The 24169-nt window shown below is 43.1% G+C and overlaps 1 protein-coding gene across 6 annotated transcripts in view; it reads left to right on the forward strand.

The window, feature by feature from the left end:
• Zeb2 (zinc finger E-box binding homeobox 2) overlaps nucleotides 1-24169 on the forward strand; it is a 136316-nt gene that overhangs the window by 40509 nt on the left and 71638 nt on the right. The window contains exon 1 of one of the 6 annotated variants that reach the window (XM_057755553.1): nucleotides 12081-12172. The exons of the other annotated variants lie outside the window; for them this stretch is intronic. Within the exon in view, the coding sequence (XP_057611536.1) occupies nucleotide 12172 (1 nt within the window). The 5' untranslated portion in view covers nucleotides 12081-12171. Of the gene's footprint in view, nucleotides 1-12080; nucleotides 12173-24169 lie in introns of those variants that run through there. 6 annotated transcript variants of the gene reach the window in all.

The raw sequence follows: 24169 nt of genomic DNA on the forward strand, positions 1-24169 counted from the left end.
GCATCCGGTTTTTAAAATTTGAACAGTTTTATAAAAAGGACAAGTGTCCAGTTCCTCTGGATTGTCTCTGTCTCACATAGCTGCATGAAGAAAATTTTATACTGGCTTGCTGCAGGGATTAGTTTCATCTATCACCTGATTGGTCCATGTAGATACGGATGATGGGATCCACAGTGCCACAAGAAAGATGGCCTCAAGGAAAAGTAGCCTGGCTGCTGGCTAGTATCTATCCAAAAACCTATGTAAAAGAATCTCATAAATTACTCCCAAATTAATTATTTTAAATCTAAACAATGATACAGACCCTGTCATCTAACATTTCTGTTTTATGGCTTTCTCTCAACGAATAACTGCAGTCTTCTCTTTGAATATTAGGTTGACCAAAGTTTTCTGTTCTTACTATTGGAAACGAGTTGTGTCAACTCAGAAACTATTTGATAATTTTTAAAAATCAAGAAATTGCATTAATTCACAGAATTATGCTTTCACAAACTGTATTTCCAGAAATATTCACTTGGAACACAGAGGGGTAACACTTTTTCACTACTGGTGATTTAATGTACCCAGAGCATTGACCCAAACATCATAGGTAGGATTTGTAGAAGTTCTAGGTGGTACCCAGAGAAACAACAAATACAAATCAAGTGTAAGACTCAAGAATGTTGGGAAGCTATTATAAAAATGGCCTACTGTTGTTTTCTGAAAATGAAAATGTCAGAGGACTCAAAGGTATTGTTTCTGGCTTTATAGTCAGTGTTTCCCATGCTATCTTTAATTTTCTGAGGTCTGTGTATATGTGTGTATATATATACACACATATATGCTATGTGAAATAACTTCAGTACTATAATTTTGCTACTGTTATGAAGTAAATATCTGATATGCAGGATATCTGATATGTGATCCCCGTGAAAGGGCCATTCGACCCCAAAGGGGTTGTGAACCATAGGTTGAGAACCTGTGTTATGAAACCAAGTGCAGTGGTGAATGTCTTTAATTCAGCACTTGGGAGGCAAAGGTAAGCAGACTTATGAGTTCGGAGCCAACCTACATAGTGAGGTCCATGACAGCCAGAACTCCATAGCAAGACCTCATCTCAGAAAGGAAAAAGATGCTATGCACAAGGCTCGGAGAAATGAAAGGTAAGAAGATGGGGCAGTAACTTAAGAAGTGAAGTGAGCCCCTTAGGATAGAGGCAGGAAAGGAATGGAAAGTCTAACAAGGAAGTCCAAAACAGGAAACGCAGAGATAAAAATCTCCGAGATGAGAATCTAACCAAAACTTAGGGAGCAGGGCTACATAGGAGGGGGTGTGCTTGCGGGCTCAGAGGTGGAGAGGAAAAGGGTTTCATCACAGGACTTTTTAAAAGTGAGGTCAACACAGTTTGGGAGAAAAGAAATTAACGGGTTAAGAGGGAAATAATGGGAGTGAGTGAGAGACTCTGACAGTCACAGGTAGAAAGGAAAGGGGGCCTTGGTGGAAAGCAGTATGGCATGAGAACCCACGGGAGGAGGAAGTGAATACGAGTGAGGAAGGCACCACGGGTGTGTAGACCAGGATCCCAACTCAAGGAAACTCTACAGGAAAGAAAAGCCAGGCTGAACACAGAAGGTGGGAGCCTTGGACAGGAGAGGACAATACGCAAAAGATGAGAGGAAGAGACAATACAAGTCAAGATCATGGGAAGTGAGTGTTTGAGTAGGGATGAGGTATTTTCTTAGAATTCTCCATTTGCACACCGGAGTCTGCTTTCTCAGCCCTGTCCTGAACCATACCCCATGAGCCTCTCAACAAGATCACTACAGTGACACACTCACATGGGGAAGAATCCCAAGAGTGGACGGTGTCTTTCTGCTTTCGCAAAAGACAAGGTTCAGACTGGTTCCTTGGAGACGGCAGAGCTACAAAGACATGTGAAAACGGGGTTAGGGGTCATCATCACTTCTCCAGCTCCTCCTTCAACAAATCCATGATTCATACGAATGGGCGTTATGTTCAAACACTTATGTCAAAACATACTCGATGTTAATTCACATCGCTGAGTTCATATGCTGAAGATCTCCAAGTTTCCAAGAGTTTGATTTACAGGTTTTGCATAGCAGAGGTCTTTTCTGTGTAGCCCCTGCAATGATTCTTGCCTTGATGCTGCGTGTACTCAGCGGGGCTGGACCCCTTCTGCATCTAACTGTCCTAAGAGCTTGCCTATTAGAATTCTAGAAAAGAAACTTTCCCTTCCCCAACTCTTTCTGGTTTTCTCTTCAATTGAATTAGTGTGTGAAGTCTTTGACAACACAATTTCCATGTCCCTGTAAAAACCAGCTCCCAGTCATAAAGACCTAAGAAATGGGAGGAGGTTAGTGTTATATCCTTTTAGGCACACCCAGGGCCATGTGCCTGGGCCACAGGCTGCATGACCCTATGAGCTGTGTGGTGGAGGCTGTGTAACAGGCAGGAAGGACCAAGTCAGGCACTGGTTCACCTGAAGGTGGAGGATCACTTCCCTGCTATAAATGTAAAATCCTTTTCATAAGAACCCAAACAACTAATTTTAATATTTTCCTTCTTTCTTTCTTTCTTTCTTTCTTTCTTTCTTTCTTTCTTTCTTTCTTTCTTCTCCTTTTCTTTCTTTTATAATCCTTGATGCTCTTCTAAGATACTCATCTCAAACTTTTAGTTCCTGGGAAAGGAAAATCAAATCAATGAGCAGGAATGCTTAAAAGTAGCCCTATTATTGTGGGGGAAATCAGTGTGAAGTAAGATATAAAATTCTCCAAAGTCATATCCATATGAAAACTTTTCTAGTTGCACAGAACATACGAATATTTCATATTATGAAAACACATGCTCATATATAACACCTGAAATAAATACCATAAAAATGGTATCACAGTTACTTCATATGAATAGGCAGGGGGGAAAAAAGACCAAATGACTTCTAGGAATATTGACTGGACTTGGTTCTTTAATCCTTCCTTTCTTCCTTCCTTCCTTCCTTCCTTCCTTCCTTCCTTCCTTCCTTCCTTCCTTTCCTTTCCTTCCCTCCCTCCCTCCCTCCCTCCCTCCCTCCCTTCCTTCCCTTTCCTTTCCTTTCCTCCCTCCATCCCTCCCTCCCTTCCTTCCTTCTGTCCCTCCCTCCCTTCCCTTTCCTTCTCCTTCCTTCCTTCCTTCCTTCCTTCCTTCCTTCCTTCCTTCCTTCCTTCCTTCCTTCCTTCCTTCCTTCCTTCCTCCCTTCCTTCCTTCCTCCCCTCCCCTCCCTTCCCTCCCTCCCCTTCCTTTCTTATCTTTCAGTTAACCTTTAGGATATAGACTAAGTAAGATGACAGGAAGGTAGCTAAGTGAGACAATGGGATGGCAGTCTGAATTTCAGACTATCAAGGCAGAGAAAGTTCTAAAGGGAGCTGCCACATGTAATATAATACAGCTGAGTTCAGAGTGTCAGGCAGCATGGGGGCAGGCAATATTTCAAGAACAACTATTGTCCTTAAAACATTCGGCTCATGCTTCATGCTAGGTCACACTCATCTCTCACCCAGAGTTCCTGGAATTAAGAAAAGTTCTTTCCCAACTTGTGCTGTTATACAAAGATATGAAGTCCCACCGTCTCTGCAATCCTTTCTGTCAACTGGAGACTATTGGGAAATGCTGCTAATGTGCATATTTATGCACCCTGTAGATGATGAATGAGCATATGACTTATTTCCACAACAGCAAAGCTAACAGAAGTTTTGAAAGTAGCCACTTATTTTACCTGGGGGACTCCGTCCCAGATGGCAGGGACCATAGAATTTAAATACAGGGGCATTCCTATGTTTTTATAGGGAGTTACACACACAGTACCACACAGCTCAAAGAAAAGTTAAAATCCATTGCTTTTATTTGTACTCAGCCAACTAGACCTAAGATATGGAAAATTCATTATTGTTCTCATTCAGAGTATATTTTATTTGTTGTTTCTAGGCTGGGCTGACATGATATGATTTGTGCTTTGCAAGGTCGCAACAAGCTCGTAGCCGGACAATTTGCTGAATCAAGAGGATGATTGTGTCTGGTGCCAGTCAGTCGCAATTAGGACCAGGATCAGGGAGGCCCGGGGCCTGGGCATCGTCTTGGGCAAGCGGCATAGAAATCAGCTCACCTGAAACTAATTGTCACAACAGAGACCTTATGCAAATGAGCCCTGGGGTTAGCGTGGGAAAAGAAAGACTGTGGCAAAAGATAGGTGACCCGCTGGGCAGGGGGTCTGTTGCTGGGAAGATCTTTGTTCAGGGAGTTTAAAAATGTTTGCGTTGTTCAAAACCTAAAAAGGAAAAAGAAAGAGAAAGAAAAAAGTAACAGGCATACTAAGAGTGGCAAACACACTCATCTGAAATCCCAGTGAAGTGGGACCTTGCTCTGCAGCGAGCAGTAAACTGAGAGTCTCTCCGCTTCAAGGGTTTGCAGCAGGAAAATCAGTTTGCCCTTCAAGAGTCTTTAAACTTTAGGTTCTGTGCATTGCAGAGTGACCTGGCGGGCCATGCCTGCTGCCAGCCAAACAGGACCTTCTATCTGCCCAGCTCTAGGCAAAGGGCACTGTGACCCAGGAGAGGGAGGTACATGCCTTTTCAGTGGGTTTCCCTGCTGTCTCAGGTAGAGAGGACAGGCCACAGAAAGTCCCAATCTCACAGTGGGATAATTTAAGGGACAATGACAGTTCTTGAATTGTGCTTTTCAGAGATGCTGGCAAAAATCAAATGACATGCAAGCATTGTGAAGTTCTGGAAATGGTAACCAGACTGCAGTGATTTAGCCAACTAAAAGTTAAAAAAATATATTTTTACTTTTAAATTCTAGTTCACTTCCCTTCTTTTAACTACTATTAGAAAATTTATAAACTGGAAATTTAATTTGGTCTAACTATAGCCATCCTTTAAGATCATCTTTTGGATATCCAGCTTTTCAGAAGAGATGAAGAAAAGCTATTCTGTGGTCATATAAATCTCTAGCCCGTTGTGACAAAGTTACCTTTGACTTCTTCAAGTTGATTTTTAGCTTTTCAATCTTATATACCTAAAAAAAATGCAGGCTGACACACTAACAGTGCTTAGTTTTTCATAAAGCTTTGACAGGGACATTGTAAATACTGTATATTCACAGCAGCATAAATACTATTACAAGAAAATGGAGTACTCTAAGCCTTTTTTAATAAAAGAAAACATTTTGTATCTAAGGATAGAAAAGGAAGAACAATAGAATACTTAGATGAGAGAAAAAGAAAGCTTTGGATCCAAATATCATCTTGTTTGGCAAATTAAAAAAAAAATGGGTCTAAGAAATAATTATAGCTTGGTTTTGTTTCCTAAGAGGCTAGACTGAAATATGGACTTGGACCTCGTAAGCAAGCTCACGAACAACTTGGTAGCCCCCAAGACACGTAAAGAAAGTTCAACCTAAAAGTGCAACTTAATCACAACTTAAAGCAGCAGAAACCCAAACTCCTTTCTCCCTTCACTACTGTCTGAAATAATTTCCACATATAGGAGACGGCTCACAGTGGGTAGGAGTGCTCGGCTTTCACTCATCAAACTTTAATCGGAACTGCATTTTAGTTTTGAATAAAGAACACTTAAAAAATTTAGATGCAAATTATTTTGCATTATTCATGCTCTAAGTGTCCTTGCAGATTTAAACACTTCTGAGGCCACCTTGATTCCAGTAATTACCTAGGCCCTCACTGCTCTGTCATGAATAAGGTATTTTGTACAAGGAAAGTGTGCACCCGATGAGCTTTTAAAGCGGCTCTACACTGAGCTTGTGTATTGCTTCTCGTGCATGAACGAGCTGAACATGAGTCACAATCTGTCTCAGGTGGGAAACCCTGGCTGGGCATCCATGGGTGACGGGATGAAACCCGAGTGTCTCCCTCCACACATGCTCTTCCTTTGTCTTTTAAGTATCTCCTGCTTAATTCTAGTAGCTGTTTTTGGGGTGGAAGAGAGCGATACGTTCTAGGGAAAGAAGGGAGGAGGTGGGAAAGTAGCAGAGTGTGCTGAACTCTGCCGTCCCCAGACTTTGTGAGCATTGTCCACTGCTCAGCGCTCTCATCTCCATCAGCAAAGGTTCCAAGGTACGGAGTCTTTGCTTTTTCTATGGATCTGGACATCTGCCTCCCCATCTGTCAGCCTCGCCTCCTGAGCTAGCATAACTAGATACTGCCTCCTCTGTGGTGCTCCTCCTGAAACGCCACTGGCTTCAGACTCAGAGGCAACTGCAGAATGCTTCCAGTGGGAAGCAAAGTGACCACAAAGTGTGAACCTATACCTTTATCTGCTCCCTCCCAAATAAAAAGGGTTTGCAAGAGTTAAATGCAATTGGCTGAAGCTTGTAGCTGGCGCTTGTTACAAAGTGCCCAAGCTTTTCCCTTCCAACTCCGTGGCTTTGAAGAATTATAGGAATTTTATGGTGTGCTATTGGAGTTATACTGGCAGAGATTACAGAAAAGGGGTTAAAGTTGGTTTATGGTAGAAAAAAAAAATTATGCAGAAACCAATAAAAATAAACACACTCAAGTAGACTAAACTTGCTGGGCTTGTAGTTTAGCTTAACAAAGGAAGTTTAGATGAAAGTAAACGTTGCAGCTTTTAGGAAATGAGTTGACACTCATACTTGATCATCTTTACTACACAGCGGTATAATTAATATTTAAACATTCTAATAATGTAGCTTGCTTTGCATGCACTTTTCAGCCCTCACAACAGTATATTTTATCTAGAATTGTGCTAGCATTTTCTTCGGTACTGCCCATTTTCGTAGAGTTAAATTGAAAGTACTTTTCTTAGCTCTTCTGGCCAGTAAAACATCAATAGGGGATGAACAGATTCCATACATCTACCAGACAGCTTATTATCAAGACCAATGTTTACCTAAGTTAGTAGACAATATATAAATTTTGCTTCCTGGCCTCTTTGAATGCTTGAATGATCTGAGTTGAGCAAGTTTGAACGCTGCATTTAGCTGTTGTCTACTTACTTCTTAATGTCCAAAGCAGGAAAATTTTGACTGTGTAAAGGTAGTGTAAAATCTATAAGCAACACATCAAATACTGAATCCCTGAGGCCTACAAATCCATTGGGGTAATTGGTGAACTTAGTGAAGAATTAATATTTTCGGTATATGAAATTCCTGAGTGTTGAGAGCAGCATTTGAATTGGGAACTTAGTAAAATGTGGAGCGCTTCGCTAGTTGGGTGAAAACCAAACTAGTTTATTTTTGTATGAGAACTCACTTCCTGTTCCAGTCTCAGGGACAACCTCTTTCCAGGCACTGCCCTCAGCTTTTTCCCTCTCTAGAGGGCAAGGTGTGCAATGTTCTTAATCTTCAAGTATGAGAGGTGGGAACGATTCTTCCACTTCCCCTGTTTCTGTGTCCTTTAGCTGAAATAGAACTTCTGTGCCCGTGCTCTCTGTTCATTCCTCAGAGGCGTGCTGAGCTGCAAGGCTGTTTTAAAAGCAGCCCACGCTAGCCCCTTGCGGCCCACTTCATGAAAGGTACCACCACATGGGAACCGTGTGTGAAGGTTTAGTGACCGGGGTGAAGATCCACGGTCATGCTAGCATTGAGACATCTCATGTCTCCTTCTTCTGTGAGGCCTGTGGAGCTGTGGTTTGCACGAACCCAGTGGCGCACATGAAGACTGCAACATTAAGGCAGGTTAGCTTTCAATGATAAAAGATAAGCAGCCGAAACAATTAGTGGGGAGTCCCACTACAGAAGAACACTTGTTAACCACTACCATACTGCAAGGCGCACAGGCTTTCACAGAGTAGATGCTGGGAAATGCTTTGCATGGCTGTTTTTATTTTGTGTCAAAAGAAGCCATTTTCACAGACCCTTGGACATGATGGTTGTATTTCTTATATTCAGAAACAGAACCCATTGTTCTGTGTTACTGAGCTTTATTTTGACGAAGGGAGTTGGATGTCTTTAGCTTACCAATAGCTAACAGTCCCCAGACTGTTTAAAACCTGCCATTGAGGTGGTAGAGATAAGTTCAACGCAACCGTTGTCACATGTGTGGGTTTGACAGATAGGTGAGCCTAGCAGTGGACGAATTAAAGGCATTTCTCATATGCTAATCTCCACCTGCACAGGAATCATTTTTTCTTAAGCCAGCCCCCTGGCAGGTCAAATTCAAGAGCTACCGGTAGCACCCTACTTCTAGGAATTATAACGCGAGAAAGGGATAAGTACTTGTGTGGGAGAAATCTACTGTGCAATCTTTTCTTTTGTTCTCTTTTTTTATTTTTATTTTTTAGTACCAAGAATTGAACCCAGGGCACTTGAGCCCTGAGTGGAATCCTCTTCCCCTACTGTGGAGTCTTAATTCCAGATGGCTGTCGTGAGAGCAATGGGCCGACAGTATTGTGGGAAGAAAGATAGCGTAGCTATCACTCTTTGAGTAGCAATCCCCTCGATATATAATCGGTTCGCAATTATCTCAGAGGATTGACCTTTGCGTTATAAATAGACATCAGAGTGCAAGCAGTTGGCTACCTTGCCCTTCAGGTGCTCGCCTGTGAACTTCATAGCGATGTGGGGGAGAGAGCCGGAGATGTCAGTCAGAACCTACAGGTTAACTCACTGCAGTGAAATCGGAGAAGCCTTATAACAAGTAGGTAATAGTTTCAGGCCTCTGTGAGGACAGAGAAACTAAAACTTCATGCTGGGACCAAACAGGACAGGACATTTGAGGGACCAAGTGAGAAAAACCTCATTCTTGCTATGACAAGGCCTCCCCTGTGTTGCTGAAGCCGCTGCTCAGCTGTTCTTCAATGCTTGCCATCTCTCTAGGTTTCAGAAGGCCTTTGGGATTTCCTCTAATTTTGATCAATATTCAAATTTGCGCATAATTTCTATACTTCAGTTTTGAATGATAGAAAATTTCCCATGCTTGCTGAATTTCCCTTCAAGTAAGAAAGTGTTTCTTATAATAAACAAAAAAAAAATATTGCATTTCTTCTTCTCTGTCAAAATAACAATTACCTTAGGCTATAAATTTAAATTTTACTACATCTTATAAATGAAATCCAAAATAACTCAAGAGCAATCTTAAACGTCAAACGACAACGGAACAGAGCGCCGAATGGTCGTGGCCTCTAACACGGGGCCTTGCTGTCTAGCGAAACTCTTGAGGACCCAAACTATGGCTAAAGTGGCTACTTGCACCCTTCTTAGAGTTCTCAGTTACTATGTGACTTTTCAGCTCTATGAATTAATTTCTAAGCCATGGCTGCAGTACTACCAGCACTTGGAAACCTGCCCTGTCTCCTAAGAGGCAGTTACAGAGACTAGTTCTGACATCCATGTCTCCATGTGGAAGAGCGAATTAAAATAATAACGTATTGGGGGAGTAATTGAAGTGGTTTGCTTCAGTCTTACTTACGGGGACCCCTGAACAATGGCCACTTTGCCTTTGAAGTAGAACCTCAAGCCTGATGCCCATAGCCAGGCAGGAGAAGAGGAGTCGGCAGCATTAACATTCTTTGATTGGAGCTCACATTAGGAGGTAGATAAGGGAACAGCACTGTGACCACCTCCTGGCCAGGGAGGACAGTGTTTGGAATGTCGGCAATGTGTTTCTATTTCTGTCACACCTATGTGTGGCCACCCATCTGGTCTGAATCAATCAGCCTCATCCCAGGGCCCTGCTCCTCTCCCAGCTGAAATAATACTCTCCTTCCCATGTGTTCTGCCTTCAGGAGGGGCCTGTTCAACGCCGCTACCCAGCCAAGGCTGCTTACAAGTCTGCGCGGCTATAAACATGGGTGAGCTCTAAGTGAGCATTGGGGAGAATCTTATTTTTACATGGATATTTATTCGGCTATTCCAGAAACAGTACTTGGAGAAAGTGGGTGAAGCATTTCAGGAATTTTTTATAGCAAAAAGGAAAGAATGATGTTTTTCCCTGGATAGAGCTCGAGCCAAGGGCCTCAAGCATGCTTTGCCAGTCCTTTGCGTCTGTCTACGTGCCCAACCTCTACAGCCCGATTATTTTTCCTGGATGTGGGGGTCTCTCTAGGTAGTCCTGGCTGTCCTGGAACTCAATATGTAGACCAGGCTGACTTCAGATTGGCACAGATCTTCCTGCCTCTGCTTCCCAAGTGCAGGGATTAAAGGCGTGCGTTGCTGTGCCTGGCCCTGAGTTCTAATTTTCTTTTTTAATTTCTTTGCTTTGAAAATTAAACTGTCAATCAATGCGTCATTATCCCTGAAGTCTGCTTCAGATCGACTCCAGGGCAAAGAGTATAACTTATTCCCAAGACCCCTCCTGCTCATCTCATGGTGCTCCATGCTCGAAGAACTGGCGTTCCGTTTTTCCACACACCCACCACCCCCATCACAGCCCTGTACCTCTGCTTCTCCAGCACCTTGTTGGACACACCCCGCTCTCCAGACTGCTCCCTCAGATTCCTGTACACCACCAGGCAGCCTCCTGCTTCCTGCTCTACTGCTAGACCACTGACCTCTATCAAGTTCAGGCCCTAGCTGGTAAAACCAGTTATGTTTTAGGGCCCCATACTGTGTTCCCCACAAAAGACCTTAAAACTCCCTGACATTGGCTTTGGCGAATGAAATAGCATAGCCTGAAACTATTCATTTTCCCAGTCTGCCTCATTTTTCCACTGCAGTGGGAAATCCCACCCTCTCAAGGATGCCCCAGCTCAGAAGCCTGTAGTTTTGTCTCACCACAGTCTCGCTCCCCGCATCCAGTCTGTTCCCAGTAGTTGCCGCTTTTTCTTTGCCAGCTTTTCCAGAGGCCACCCCTTTTCTTTTCTTTCTCCTGCTTACCGTCCCTGTCTAGACCTTGGCTTAGGCTGAGACCCCAGAGCTTGCTCGGCACTCTCCTTCCCAACTGATCAGACCAGAGGTTGTTGCAGTGACAGGGATGAAGATCTTTTTCCCTTGTCTGTATCCTGGCCTGGAACATTCTTATCTCTGGGCTGGATGACACTGTGTCCAGTCCTCTCTGGAGTCGGTTCCTGTGTTCATTTTGTAGGCCTAGACACTTGGTACACAAATACCTCCTCATTGTTTCTTCTATTTCCACTCATTTCTCTTCATTTATTTTTTAGTTTTATCTGTGTTTATTTTATGCTTATTTTTGCCCTCATGTCTTAAGTTTTTGTTTCTTCAGTTTCATCTGGGATACCTTTTTCTTCTGCGACACCTCCTCTTCTGGCTTTGAGAAAATTTGGAGGGAGTTCGTGTATGGGTTAATCTGGTCATGAGCCTTGGTCCTCCCATCTTAGGTGCTTTGTTCTCCTGCACGTGTTCAATGACTAGAGAATCTACATCTAAACTTTTCTTTTTTTTTTTTTCTTGTTTTTTTGAGGTAGCGTTTCTCTGTAGCTGTGGGGCCTGTCCTGGAACTAGCTCTTGTAGACCAGGCTGGCCTCGAACTCATAGAGATCCTCCTGCCTCTGCCTCCCGAGTGCTGGGATTAAGGGTGTACGCCAGCACCGCCCGCCTAAAACTTTTAAACTCAGCATTCCTCTGCATTTTTAAGTATGTGCAGCAAAAGTTCTGCACTCTTTCATGGCTATCAACCATGTCCAGGTGTATGTTTGGCCTGTGCACACCTATGGACTCTGCCACCACCCTGCCAGAAGGGCACACATTGGGTCAAGAGAGTAGTGACGCATCTTCACAGGTCACCTCGGGCCACTCAGAGGTAGTTTGTCAATTACTCTTTCTCAGGCATTCTGTCTTGATCCAGAATCCTTTCCCTGCTAAACAGGTTCCTAACAATCACTCCAGGTGGTAGATCCTAAAACCTTCTTTCTCTTGTCCCTCCTTCCCTCCCTTCCCTTCTTCCTTCCCTCCCTGCCTTCCTTCCTTCCCAGAAGATAACCACTGTGAGCATGCCCAAGTTCAGAACACGAGCCTCACCGCTTGCTGTCAATGACATTGGGTCGTTATCTACAATCTCTGTACCTCGATTTCCTATCTGCACATTCATTATTTTGAAGAATGGTTGAGATAATTTACTTGGAACACTGATGGTACGTCAGAAGCATCACTTAAATGTCCGCAGACATCACCACCACACTTCGGAAGCAACTGCCCATCACAGTCCTTCAATTCCAACATCCTGTGTCCTCTTTTATCTTGAATGGCAGTTTCGACGATGATACAAGTGGGATTTTCTTTTCTTTTCTTTTTTTTTTTTTTTTTGGTTTGCTTCCAATAGTAGCTAGTGTCTTAGACATTGAGATGAAAGCTGATAGAAAATATCTGGTGTCAACTAGATAATAATGAAGACTTGGGTGCTTTTGAAGAAGGTGATGGTCATGGTGGTGAAAATATCAGCACATAGTTCTTCGGGTTAAAATACTCTAAGTTTCCACAAAGCTCTTAGCTTTGCTCCTCAGTTTAATACTCACCCCATAGCATGGCTGTTTGTTATATGTATGACAATGTATTGTCCTGCATATATGAGATTTATTCCTTAGAAAGTAGAGAAATGGAAAGAATTTTAAGTATATTGTGCATACTTATTTAGATCTCACATCAGGAGATTAAAACAAATGAAAACTCCAACTTGTTAATAATTTACATTTTAGTGGAAAATGCATACATGCTGTTAAGCTACCTCAGGACTCAATACAGAAAAATGCAAATAGCTTACAGCCACTGTGCACTGATGACAGAATTTGGGGAGAAAACATCAGTTTAAAAACCCGTGTGTTTTCAAGGCAAGGCTGACCATATTTACAGGGCTATCATCATCCTGATTAATATCAGATGACTCTTCGGAAGTCTACGCGTAGGTGACCTCTCGGTTCAGGTGTTTCTTACAGAAAGACCACTGGGCCTATCTCACCACCCTCGGGGTGGCTGACACCTAGGGGGATTTCTCTTCAGAAAGCCATGCCACTACTTTGTTTCCTACTGGCTTATGCAAAAGTTTCATTTGAGGAGGAAAAGCCCAATGGGGAAGAGAGAGAGAGAGAGAGAGAGAAACACACACACACACACACACACACACACGCAGGGAGGGAGGGCTTGCATGACAATCACTACCTCTGTCCTTTGCTTTTTGTTCTTTTCATGTCAGGAACTTTTTAGCTGTGCTGCCAGGGCGACTGCTCTGGAAGGCTGGAAGGCTGGAGGTTGTGCTGTGGAAGGCGGTGTGTGATTGAGGGCCCTCTGACACAACCTTTTGTTGCATTGAGGTGTTTGATCCTCTTTCCCTTTCTTCTAAAACCAACCCCATCCCTTTAAAAAAAATGGATAACCAGCACTCCTTTTCCTTATTGTCAGCTTTTGGAAAGTTCCTGGGAGGTATGTAGAAGTTTAACTAGTTAACTCTTTGCCTCCTGGCGAGAGTGTGCCTGGATGGCCTGCCTTCTAGGCAGGAGGGAATCAGGTAACTGCTGCAGTCACACAGGCCAAGAACTGAACCACTTGAAGCTCCAAAAATAAGCATTTGTGTTCAAGGTCTTCAGATTAAATGGATTCCGCCTTTGAAGCAGGACACATGTCCTTATTTTCTTCTTCTCCTAGAACTGAAGCATGTGGAAGAGAGAAAAAGATACGATATGCTAATTTCTGATTCTAGAACAATAGGCGTGGGTAGTGTGGAGCCAGAGAAGAAGATGAGTTCAAAGCTGGGCTGTGGAGACAGTGGGGGTAAGGCGCTCCGGTCTGTAGAGAATGCTGCTGTGTTTTCTCCCTCAAAGAAGGGTTGCAGCCCAGACCTGAGGAGAGAAAAGAAGCTTAGCTGGATTATTTGACAAAAAAAAAAAAAGAAAAAATGTATGGCTTCTAGATTGTGACCTACATTCTGCACACAATAATGATGTTTTACGGTGGTGAGAGGGTTAATAACCTAACATCATTCATGTAGTGTTTTTTGAAAATTGAATTTTACTGCTACAAAGTAAATGTAACAGCTCTCTGGAGACAATATTACAGGCACTTTATTGTTTGCTGAGCTGATGTCATCTTTCTGCAGACTGACTTTAAAACAAAGGCAGAACATTTATTACAAATATCACTGTGTGAAAGGAAATCTACTGGAATACTGTTTGGAAGGTGAGCTGATAAAATAGTGTATTAATACTTGGCTTTGATCATCTTATGCTGTAAAGTTATGACTTCAAAAATACTTCTCGTGTGACCCCTATTCATGGCAAAGTCCATCCTGGAAAAAAAAAATCTAGCCAGGAATTCTAGCATTATTTGCACTCCAGTTGGAATATTTGTTTAAGCTTCGTGTTTGTTTTAAATACATTTTTAGTCTCCCGGGCAATTTCTTAACAAAGTTGATGTGCTTGTGTGAGGAAGACATTAAATTGCATCTTTCAAAAATGATGTATGTGTGATTTAAGAAAGAAAGTATGGGGAAGAAGCTATTTAGTTTCTATAATGAGCTTCCAAAGTCACCTGTGAGTAGTGACTGCAAAGTTTGCAATTTAAATAAAGCTGCTTGAGCCATTGCCAAGCAAGCATTCCACATCCCAGGTTGCTTGCAGCTCCGGAGTTTGGTCTCAGTATCTGACGCACGTGTAATACAGCGTGAAGTTGTTTGTGGATCGCTCCAGAGCTTCTTACAGTTCCATTTCACCACTGTAGCCCTTGAAAATGTATCAAATGAGCAGACACATTTGGCAGTGCCTTACAAGGCGCAAGTAATTTGTTTGTAAATCAGTTACCTTTCAAGAAAAGTTGAATGAGGGGAAACTAGTTTCTTTGATGTTTCCCCCCCACTTAGAAAGCCAAAGAGGGAATTAATGATCATTTTGAAGTAATAATGGTAACGAGGAAAACGTTATTTAGTGAGCTCCCCTATCTCAAAATAACTGTTCAGGTAAGGCAAATAAGTGACAGCCCCATAGACTGAAACCCTGGAGGTATATCTCTAAGGAAATGAATTTACTATTCTTCCTTTGTCTCTGAAGTCTGGTTGAAAGGAAAAAACACAGGTCAGGGGAATTGGGTTAGGGAGAAAACCTGCTGTGGGGTAGTGTAGAATCCCAGAGCACTGTCTATCAGGCACTCTGCAGACACTCCGGAGATCAGCACACTGCGTACTTGTGAATGCTGGGTACTGGCGGCCTTTACAGCAATGGATCTGCATGGGATGTCTGGGAAGGCAGTGTGTGGTACCGTTGTATGAACTGTGCCCAGAAGGCAGCCACCAAACTACAGCTGCTTCAAAAACAAACAACCAAATAGATAAAGAAACAACCAACACACTTATCTCAGTAATGACTATACCTCTCTATGGGAAAAAGGACCGTCCTGTTAAAGATTGATTTTTCTTATTTTTTAATCAGGTAGATGTGGGAGAGAGGTGTGAGTGCAGGTGCCTACAGAGGCCAGAGGAGTAAGACAGCCCCTGAAGTAGAACTTACAGACAGTTGTGAACTATTAGACATAGGTGCCAGGAACTGAACTCCAGTCGTCTCTAAGAGCACTATGATCTCTTAATGGCTGAGCCATCTCTCCATCCCTGAGAAAAATCACTGCTTAAAGCTTGGAATGATTGAAAACATTTCAATTTAAACCATTAGCTATTTACCATGGACCAGGGCACTAAGCCCCATAAAGTCTCATAGATCGGTGTCAGAGAGAAGAGTTTGGCAAGGCTCAGATCTGACCCCCACTATATGTATTCAAGAGATGTTGGCTGAGTGGCTGATAGAATGGCGGAGTGGTGATCAAGGTAAGCCCTTCATTCCTTGTACGTACAAGGAGGAGCTGCGAGAACCTTTTTTTGAACTAGTTAGCAAAGCTGTATTAAGGGACGGGCAGGAGTTAGTCTTACGATGGAGTACAGCTTCTAGTAGTGGGGCACTGACAACAGCATCCGGAATGTGGTAGTACTGTTAGTGGTACTGCCCATTTTGGAGCTCTGCCCTCCTCACCGTTGCTGGAAGGAGTGTCTCTCCTCATTCCTTGTCATGCCGTCAGTATCAAACACGTGCTTGTACACACACACACACACACACACACATACACACACACACCACTGGAACTCAAGAATCAATGCAGTTCATTCATCTCCTGGAAAAAAGAGCCCTCTTAGGCCAGACAACAATGGTTAACACCTGAGCGATAAGAAGAGGAGAGAGCGTTGGTGTCTAAGTCACTTGCCAGTGTAAGGATGGGTTTTGTAAGCACCCACGTGACAGTGCCTCATCAAGTCGTTGAAGACACTTTTTAATCCCCCTCTTTAACAAGAAGTCTTATGGTTGGGACGCTAAAAATGAGCCAGCTTGGGACCCTCCCAGTTGTGTGAGGCCTTGGGTCACCGTCCCCACAATGAGACTCAAGCTTCCTCCTTTGCTTTCCCTCATAGCAGCCCCCCCCCCCCCCCCCCGCCACCTTCCCTCAGCCACTCACCAGCCAGATGTGCCTCTTGTTCCTTTCGTTAGACCTCCCCTCAATCCTTCCAAACCTCTCCCCCTTTGAAGTCTCTATTACAGATACAATCATTTTTGATTCCTGCCATTCCCACTCTCTCAGCTTCGGCTTCTTGGCGCGCCCCTCCTCAGCCCCATTGGGTACATCTGCTGCCCCCACCATTCAGCCGGTGTTAAATTGTGATGCGCTTGACGCGACTTCAGTCTGTCCGCTAAGTACTACTCAATCACCACCCACTGCTGTCTCCTCATTTGTGAGAAAGGGCGCAAGAATGAGTTAGTTGCCTCAAAATTCTCTAAACAAGCTCTGCCTTGTTAACCCAACTGAAATGGAAAATTGACAACCCAGGAAATGAAGGAAAGGGGTTTTAGGGAAGAAGACAGACCCTGTAAATTTGACTGCGGATGCCTTTGGTGAGCATTGTGCCCTTCACATGGTGGTTAGATGGAGTAGCGACAATGGGAAGGGATGAATGGAGGGAGGTGTGTCGATCAGTGTGGGAGTTACTAGTCAACTGGGTGCCTTCTCTGCAATTCAACAATGGGTTAGGGGATCTGTGGACCACCAGAAACTGAATGTAGCCTATTTCACGCTGATGCCTTTTTCTGGGGGGCGGGGAGCATGCATTTGACTTGATTTTGGAGGGTTGTCTACCTCCCTGTTCCATTCACTGCTGAAAATGAAGAGACCACCACTGCTTCACCCATGATGGTGGCGCACGCCTTTAATCCCTGCACTCGGGAGGCAGAGGCAGGCGGATCTCTGTGAGTTCAAGGCCAGCCTGGTCTAGACAGTGAGTTCTAGTACAGCCAGGGCTGTTACACAGAGAAACCCTGTCTCAAAAGTCAACACTAAAAGTAAAGACACCTATTTTGTCTTGTTTCCTAAGCTCTGCTTTTTTTTTTCCTCAGCACATTTTAGTATTCCATACAAGTTGGGCAGTTAGTGAAAACAGGGGTTTTAAAGCAAATTTACCTTCCTTTAAAGAAAAACATTTAAGCCACCAACCAGGTTACATACTTCCCATTGTTTTTCTTTGCTTTCAGTTTATCACAATTCAAAGACAGGTCTTTTTTTTTTTTTTAACAATGGGAATAATCACACATCTGAGCATAAGAATTAATTTTATGCAGTTCCATAGAAAACCAAAATCTTGAGAAACACTTTCAAAACAATCAGAGAAAAATAAACCGTTCCTTATGTCACTCTTGTTAGAGAGGGATTAAGAAACTGGCAATTATTTTGGCGACCTTAATTGTTGCACGGCAGGAAAATACGTAATTAGAGCACATTCCCAGGCCTGCACACCTGCAACGCATCCTGAAATATAATGTCAGCTTTCAGTGCCCATCCGTGCCAGGTTCTAGCACAGCCAGTCACAACGACACTCTGAGAACACTTGGGTCTCATGTAATGTGGCCTCTGTGTGCGAAAGAAGCAGGCATTTACACCAGCACACAATGGAGCGCATTGCCACAACAGTGGCTCATTATTTCCCGACGCCCACCTTCAGCTCTGCCCCGGTTTACTCCACTTGAGATTTTATTGTTACGGTATAACGGTCCCGTACATTTCTGAGATTCCCTGTTATTCAGCTTATTAATACAGCACTCGCTTGATTACCGGGCTGCGATTGCACAGCAGAAGTCGGAGCCGGAGGAAGTTGTGCCTGACTTTTTTTCATGTAGAAATTTGGGCTGCAGGAGCTGCCTCTATGGTCGTGGTTTAGAATTCACCCTGTTTCCTCTATGTATTGTCAAGAATCCATTTTCCACATAAGTGGAGGCTTAAAACATGTTCTGGCTAAATTGACAATGTTTCAGGGGATGGGAAGACTCCATCGTGATGCTCAGTAGCTTTTAAATATCCGTTTTATTGGTTTTCCTTGACAGAAAGGAACTCTTTTGATAGGTAAAGTGGGTAGAACAAGGAAATAGCATGCAGGGCGCCTGCTTTTCAGATAACTCCATAATCTGGCATACTGATAGTTAACAGACTTTTCCCCCCTAAGGGAGATACACTGTATTTTGCTATCTGACATGTTGTCATATATAAAGAAATCAATTGGTAATTAAATGATGTACCTTGTGAAGATGACAAAAGGCATTTGGTCGCGAAAGGAGAACTGGGTTTTGAGGGGTTTGTAATGAAGGCCTAATGACTATTCATAAGAGATTTTCAGTCCGTTGATCCACTTGACTGGAAAGTTCTGCCCTGGAGAGTTAGTGCTGTCAGTTTCTCTCACCTCAGAAAGCCGCCGCAGTCGACGGTGTGGAGGAAGAGGGAGAAATTATCCAGTTGTTGCTCTAGGCCTGTCTTAGGTCACGTGCAGAAGGCACATCTGGCTTCCTGTAGGTGCAACCTCAGGACATAAACTCTTACTAATTTTTAAACCATAAATATGTACAAGTGACAGTGAGTAAGTTTCTTTTTATTCATATTTTCTTTATTTTAGAACACATACAAGTAGGAGGGTAGACTGCTTTTTTAGCCTCATTTTTCTTCCAACTTTAAGTTATATATTTGCTTATTAAACCTAGGAGTGGTTGTTATGATCTTGTTGAGGACCAAATGCTGAGAGTCTTCTTACGTGGACCCCATTGGTAAAGCCACCATGCAGGAAGGCCAGCAAATATCAGTGGAGGGAATATTATTCTATGGTGCTGCTGGAGGGTGCCTATTGCTTTTTTTTTTTCAAAAGGAAATAATGTCCAAATTTACATTTATAAAAAGAGATGCAAGGCTCCTACCACATTAGAAAAATGAATTGAACTCCAAAGCATAACTATTTCAGGGTCTTCATTAAAAACAACAATAAAAATTGGTATATTCAAAGCAGACCAGTTACAGTCATGCACAGGCCACATACGGGACTATCCTGGGACAGATGAAGATGGCAGAAACAAACAGTTCCATCCTCACAAGTATTCAGAGTCCACTGAGAAGCCTGCATGTAGCACACTGTCTTGTTGTGTGGTGACACAGAGCCTTAGTGTCAAGTGGCAGAGTTTTTCTGCCACCTCCCATCCATCCTTGGGGATTTTTGAGTTTTTGTTGAGTTAGTTCCCCCCTGTTTAATCAAATGTTGGAATTAAAGGTGTGTGCCAGAGAAAAGAGTGCTCTAAAGATCACTGGTAATATAAAAGGGTCTCCTTGTGCTGCTCTGTCCATTGGCAAAGCCATTATTAGCCAGTTCAGAGATTCTACGGGATAAGCAAGGTCTTCCTGGAGCAGCCAGACTCACCTCGAAGATCTCAATAGAATGGTCTCAGCTGTTGATTTCTGTGCCTATTTACTCTCTGGAAGTACCTCTCTGTGTTATCTTATCGAGGAGCTCACCTAATCAAAGGTAAATAGGTTTATCGCCTCATTAAGGCTTGTTTTTATGGCCACGTAGAAAATAGAGCCTTGAGTGGGATCTGTCAGAGTGTTTGCCGGGAACATCTGCAAGAGACGCAGTGGGAACTGCAGAGGCTTCGCGCCGCCCGCATCATCGGGATGTTCCACACATGGGGCATCTTTAAGAGAATGCCACTGCAGCTCTTACGTTAAGTGTGGTGGTCAGTGAGTTTTGCTGACGTGTTTTCTGGAGCTGTCAAGGTAGACCCAATGAATGGACAGATGCCAGAAATGTAATTATGCTTATTAATATACATTGATTGCTTGTTTAGTTTATACGATGAATTTAAAAATACATTAGTATTTAAGACCTTTAGAACCAACCTCATGATTTCTTGTGACACAGTGTCTTGTGGAGAATATTCTATAAATATACCTATAACGTCCTGTCCTGCCATCTAATTAGTGGATTTTGATTTAAGTGGCTGTAATTATGGAATTGACTAGCTACCTCTCCAAATAGCAATATCATAGTTATGAATATATGGAGATAATACCTTGGTTATTTCATATTTGTGGAAAAGGCAAATCACCTAAATAAAGAAATTAAGTCCCTATCAGTGCAACATTAAGAGGGAGAGAGAATGCCAAGAATTCCATTAATTTGGTCTATAACTGCCTCAAACTTCCCTGAAACACTGACACCAAAGAACAGCATGACGCTATCAAGCACTTCTCCCTTAGGACACAGAGGTAAGGCAAACATGACTTTAAACAGCACAGTATCACGCAATAAAATGAAGGACAGCGTGTGCTACCAGATTCCAAAGACAGCCACCATTTGTAGAGTTCCAGAAGGCATCCAGAGAAGGCAGCATTGTGTGCAAACATCATCTCCCCATGGAAACGTCCCCGGTAGTCACACATCTTCCTCCACCCTGCCCGGAGTCCGTGTTTCCAGTGACTCTCTGGTACGGCACGGTGGTCCTACCAGGTGTTTGAGTGAGATAACTCTGGTTCCAAGAAAGCTCCAGTATTTAAGAAAGGGGAGGCGGCCTCTTTTCTCTTTATGATTTACTTTGACTATGACTTTTGAATATGTTACATGCCCCCCCACCCCCGCCATCAGAACTCTTCACGGACGACCGCTGACAACTTCCATACTTCCTAATAAGAACTTGAGTTGAATGGGTTTATGGGGGCTTTCTGATTCTCTTCCGATTTCTTCCTGGGGCCTCTTAGTCATAGCATTCGGTGCCAAGGAGAATAATCCTAAGATGGCCACCATTGGCTTTTCCCTTTCATGTTTGGGAGCTACTCCAGAACGTAGTTACAACCGCTCAGAAGGGCTTTTTCACAAATTGTTTACTGTGGAAGTTGCCACCCTGTTGTGCTTTTCAACCAAACACACAGGCAGCGAGCATTGATGTCAGTGTAACAAATAATGTGTACAATTTTTAAAAACACTACATTTACTGTGTCCCCACATTATGTTTTCCTGCTGGTCCTTAGGAGCAGTGCTAATACAATACTCCTATAAACCAATCTTGGCCCTGGCAGGCCCTATTGGAACTAATGGGGCCTGACAGTTCTTCAGTTAAAAATTATACATGAGGGTCACTTTCCCTTAAATTATCTATTGTATGCCAGCTGTTCACAGCTGCACTGCTTCGCTACTTCTTTTGCCTTGGTAGAAATGTCTCCTTCCCCATGACATCCATCAAAGCTGTCCTCATAGGTGCCACTGGAAGGAGCAAAACTTCAGCCTACCTTTGCGGGGAAGCAAGCCGATAGTGCCTCTGCCATTTTCTCTATTTTTAATATTTTTGTTCTGGAAAAGAATATAATGTAGAGTGGTTCAGTTTGCCTGTGTCGTGCCACAGCCATTGAGTTGTGTGATAATTTCTCATCTACTGAACAACTTTATTCTGTTTATGCTCCTAAAGGGCGCAGTTTTAAGGCCCCGGGGGTGGCACTCCCATGCCGCGAGCCCTATCAATGGCAACCTCAGACAGATAAAAGTCCTGGTTTGTTTTGTTTTGTTTTGTTGGGGAGGAGAGAAGAGGAGTCATCACCAAAGACCTCCCTTTGTTTCTCAGGCCTATTAAAACTATAAGCAATAGATCCCCTAAAAGAAAGAGGAAGAAACCCAAGCTTTGTGTGTGAACGGAGACGCTCTTCTCGAATGTTCCTCATTACCTTGGAGTGGTTATCTCTGGATTACAATTAAAATGCGGGTTTTTTTCTTTTATGTTTTTTTTTTCCCTTCAGAATGTCCCCAGTGCGGTACACCCCACCCCCACGGTGTTATTGGATCTCCTTACCAACAAGTGGCTGTGATTTAATAAGGCCTACCTCCTCCCCTCACCCCGTGTAGGGTAATGGGTGGCTAAGAGTGGCTGTGGTACAAAGGTTATGCATTCAGTGATATTTTCTGCCTTATTGGTAAAAATGGGGAGGTGGGGTGAGAGGATTTCCTTTAATTATGAAGTAAGTGTGATGTTAGTAGTTATTTCTGCAGCCTGGTGAATACGCTGAATCCTTAGGGCCTAATTTTTAGCATATGTTACCCTCTGTGTAGTAAGAGGATGGCCTGTGCCTTCTGAATCTTTGTAGGGGATGCAGGTTTAATACTTGCTGGGGAAGCTGGCCATCCAACTCTTTCTGCAGAATGTTTTTTTTTTTTTTCAAACCTTGGTAGATAAGCCTCAGCCTGCAGCAGTTGGGCGAGGTCAGATGTCAGTGGAAGGGACATATTCTCCCCTGCTCCTGTGCAAGCATCCTGAGTCTGAGCATTAACAAGCAAACCGTTCTGGTTCTCTTTCAGAAGAACACGTAAGCTCTTTAAACAGCGGCACACAGCTTGCAATTGTTGTGCCCCTGAGTGGGTGTCGAGAGCGAGGGCTACGGCCTTGTCCAGTGGCAAACAGAAAAAAACTGACAATGATGCCATGGGCCCGGCATGTAGACAGCTCTGTGGGATGGGTGAATGGCACAGCCCTGGCCTCCGGTGGTGGTAGGCCCTGTAACGGCTCGAGTGGGAAGGCTGGTGAAAATTGATATGTACTATTACTACATGTATAAAACTTAACACTAGGGCCATTGCACAGGTGGGGGGTTCCTGTTTATTGATTTTTATGACTTTGTTAGAACACACTTAATGCTTTTATACTCCAAGAGCTCTGGGAGGGCTCACCTTAGGTAATAAACCTTTCCGTACTTTGCAATCGCTCACAATTTACATGGGGGAATCACATTATCCAGTACAAAGCTCAGCACCCCCTTCTACTTGGTTTTAGGAGCGCCGTAAAAGAGCAAAGCAAATAACTATAACACTTACTTTGAGTTTCTTTAAAAACCTGTCCACTCCTGCTATGAAAATAGCCCCTAATTCTAATTACTCATATTTCCAAGAAAAATTAGTCACACAAACTTATGTGTTGTCTCAGAGGTTGAAAGCAAATTAGGTTTCCAATAAGACAGTACATCAAACAAAATAGTGTGTTCCTCATGCTGGTGGCTTATTTCTTTTTTTTTTTTTTTTCGTTTTAGAATTATGGTTGGACATTTTTGGCAGACAGATTGTCTTTTGCTCTATCAAAATGACAGTTTCTTTTGTAACTGCAACATTCATAATTAGAAGGGGAGAAGCAATCTGCCCAATTTAATATAGTAAAAGAAGTTTAGAGTCCCTGCTAGTAATTTCATTATTTTTAAATTTGAATTAATTGACTTAAAATAATACAGTGAAGAAGTCTAACCAAGATTACAGAAAGGTTTCTTTTTCTTAAAGAAAGGTTTCTTCTCGTTTGGACCCAGCACTCTTATGTATTGCACTTCAGAGGAGATTAGAATTTTCTTTTTACACCAGGTGTCGTGTTCTGAGATTCAGAGCTGGACTGTGAGCAACAGAGCTGAGAGAAGTTGCAGGGTGAAGCCAGGGAACAGAGTCACTTTAAACAGAAAGTTCTCCAAGTTTCCTATGCTTAAGAGGCTGCCTGGGCTTAATTAAAGTCAATGGATGACCAGAGATAAGGGGTGGATATGAAATGAAGGAGCAGCCACCCACGCAGTCCAGTCTTCCTCCCCTCGTCCACGCACTCCAATCTTCCCAGTCTTCCTAGCCTCATTCACATTCCTATCCTTAGCGAATGGTGTTGGGGATCTATGCAGATATTAAGAATACTATTTCTTTTTTAGTTTTTTGTTTAGTTTTGTTTTTCAAGGCAGGGTTTGTCTGTAGCTTTGGAGATATCCTAGAACTCACTCTGTAGACCAGGCTGGGCTCAAACTCACAGAGATCCGCCTGCCTCTGCCTCCCGAGTGCTGGGATTAAAGGCGTGCGCCACCACCGCCCGGCAAGAATACTATTTCTTAAATCCTGTCCGAGCACTGACATGTCCATGACTTTAATCACACTTTT

Source organism: Chionomys nivalis, chromosome 22, assembly GCF_950005125.1.
Source record: "Chionomys nivalis chromosome 22, mChiNiv1.1, whole genome shotgun sequence".
In the NCBI taxonomy this organism is placed as follows: Eukaryota; Metazoa; Chordata; class Mammalia; order Rodentia; family Cricetidae; genus Chionomys; species Chionomys nivalis.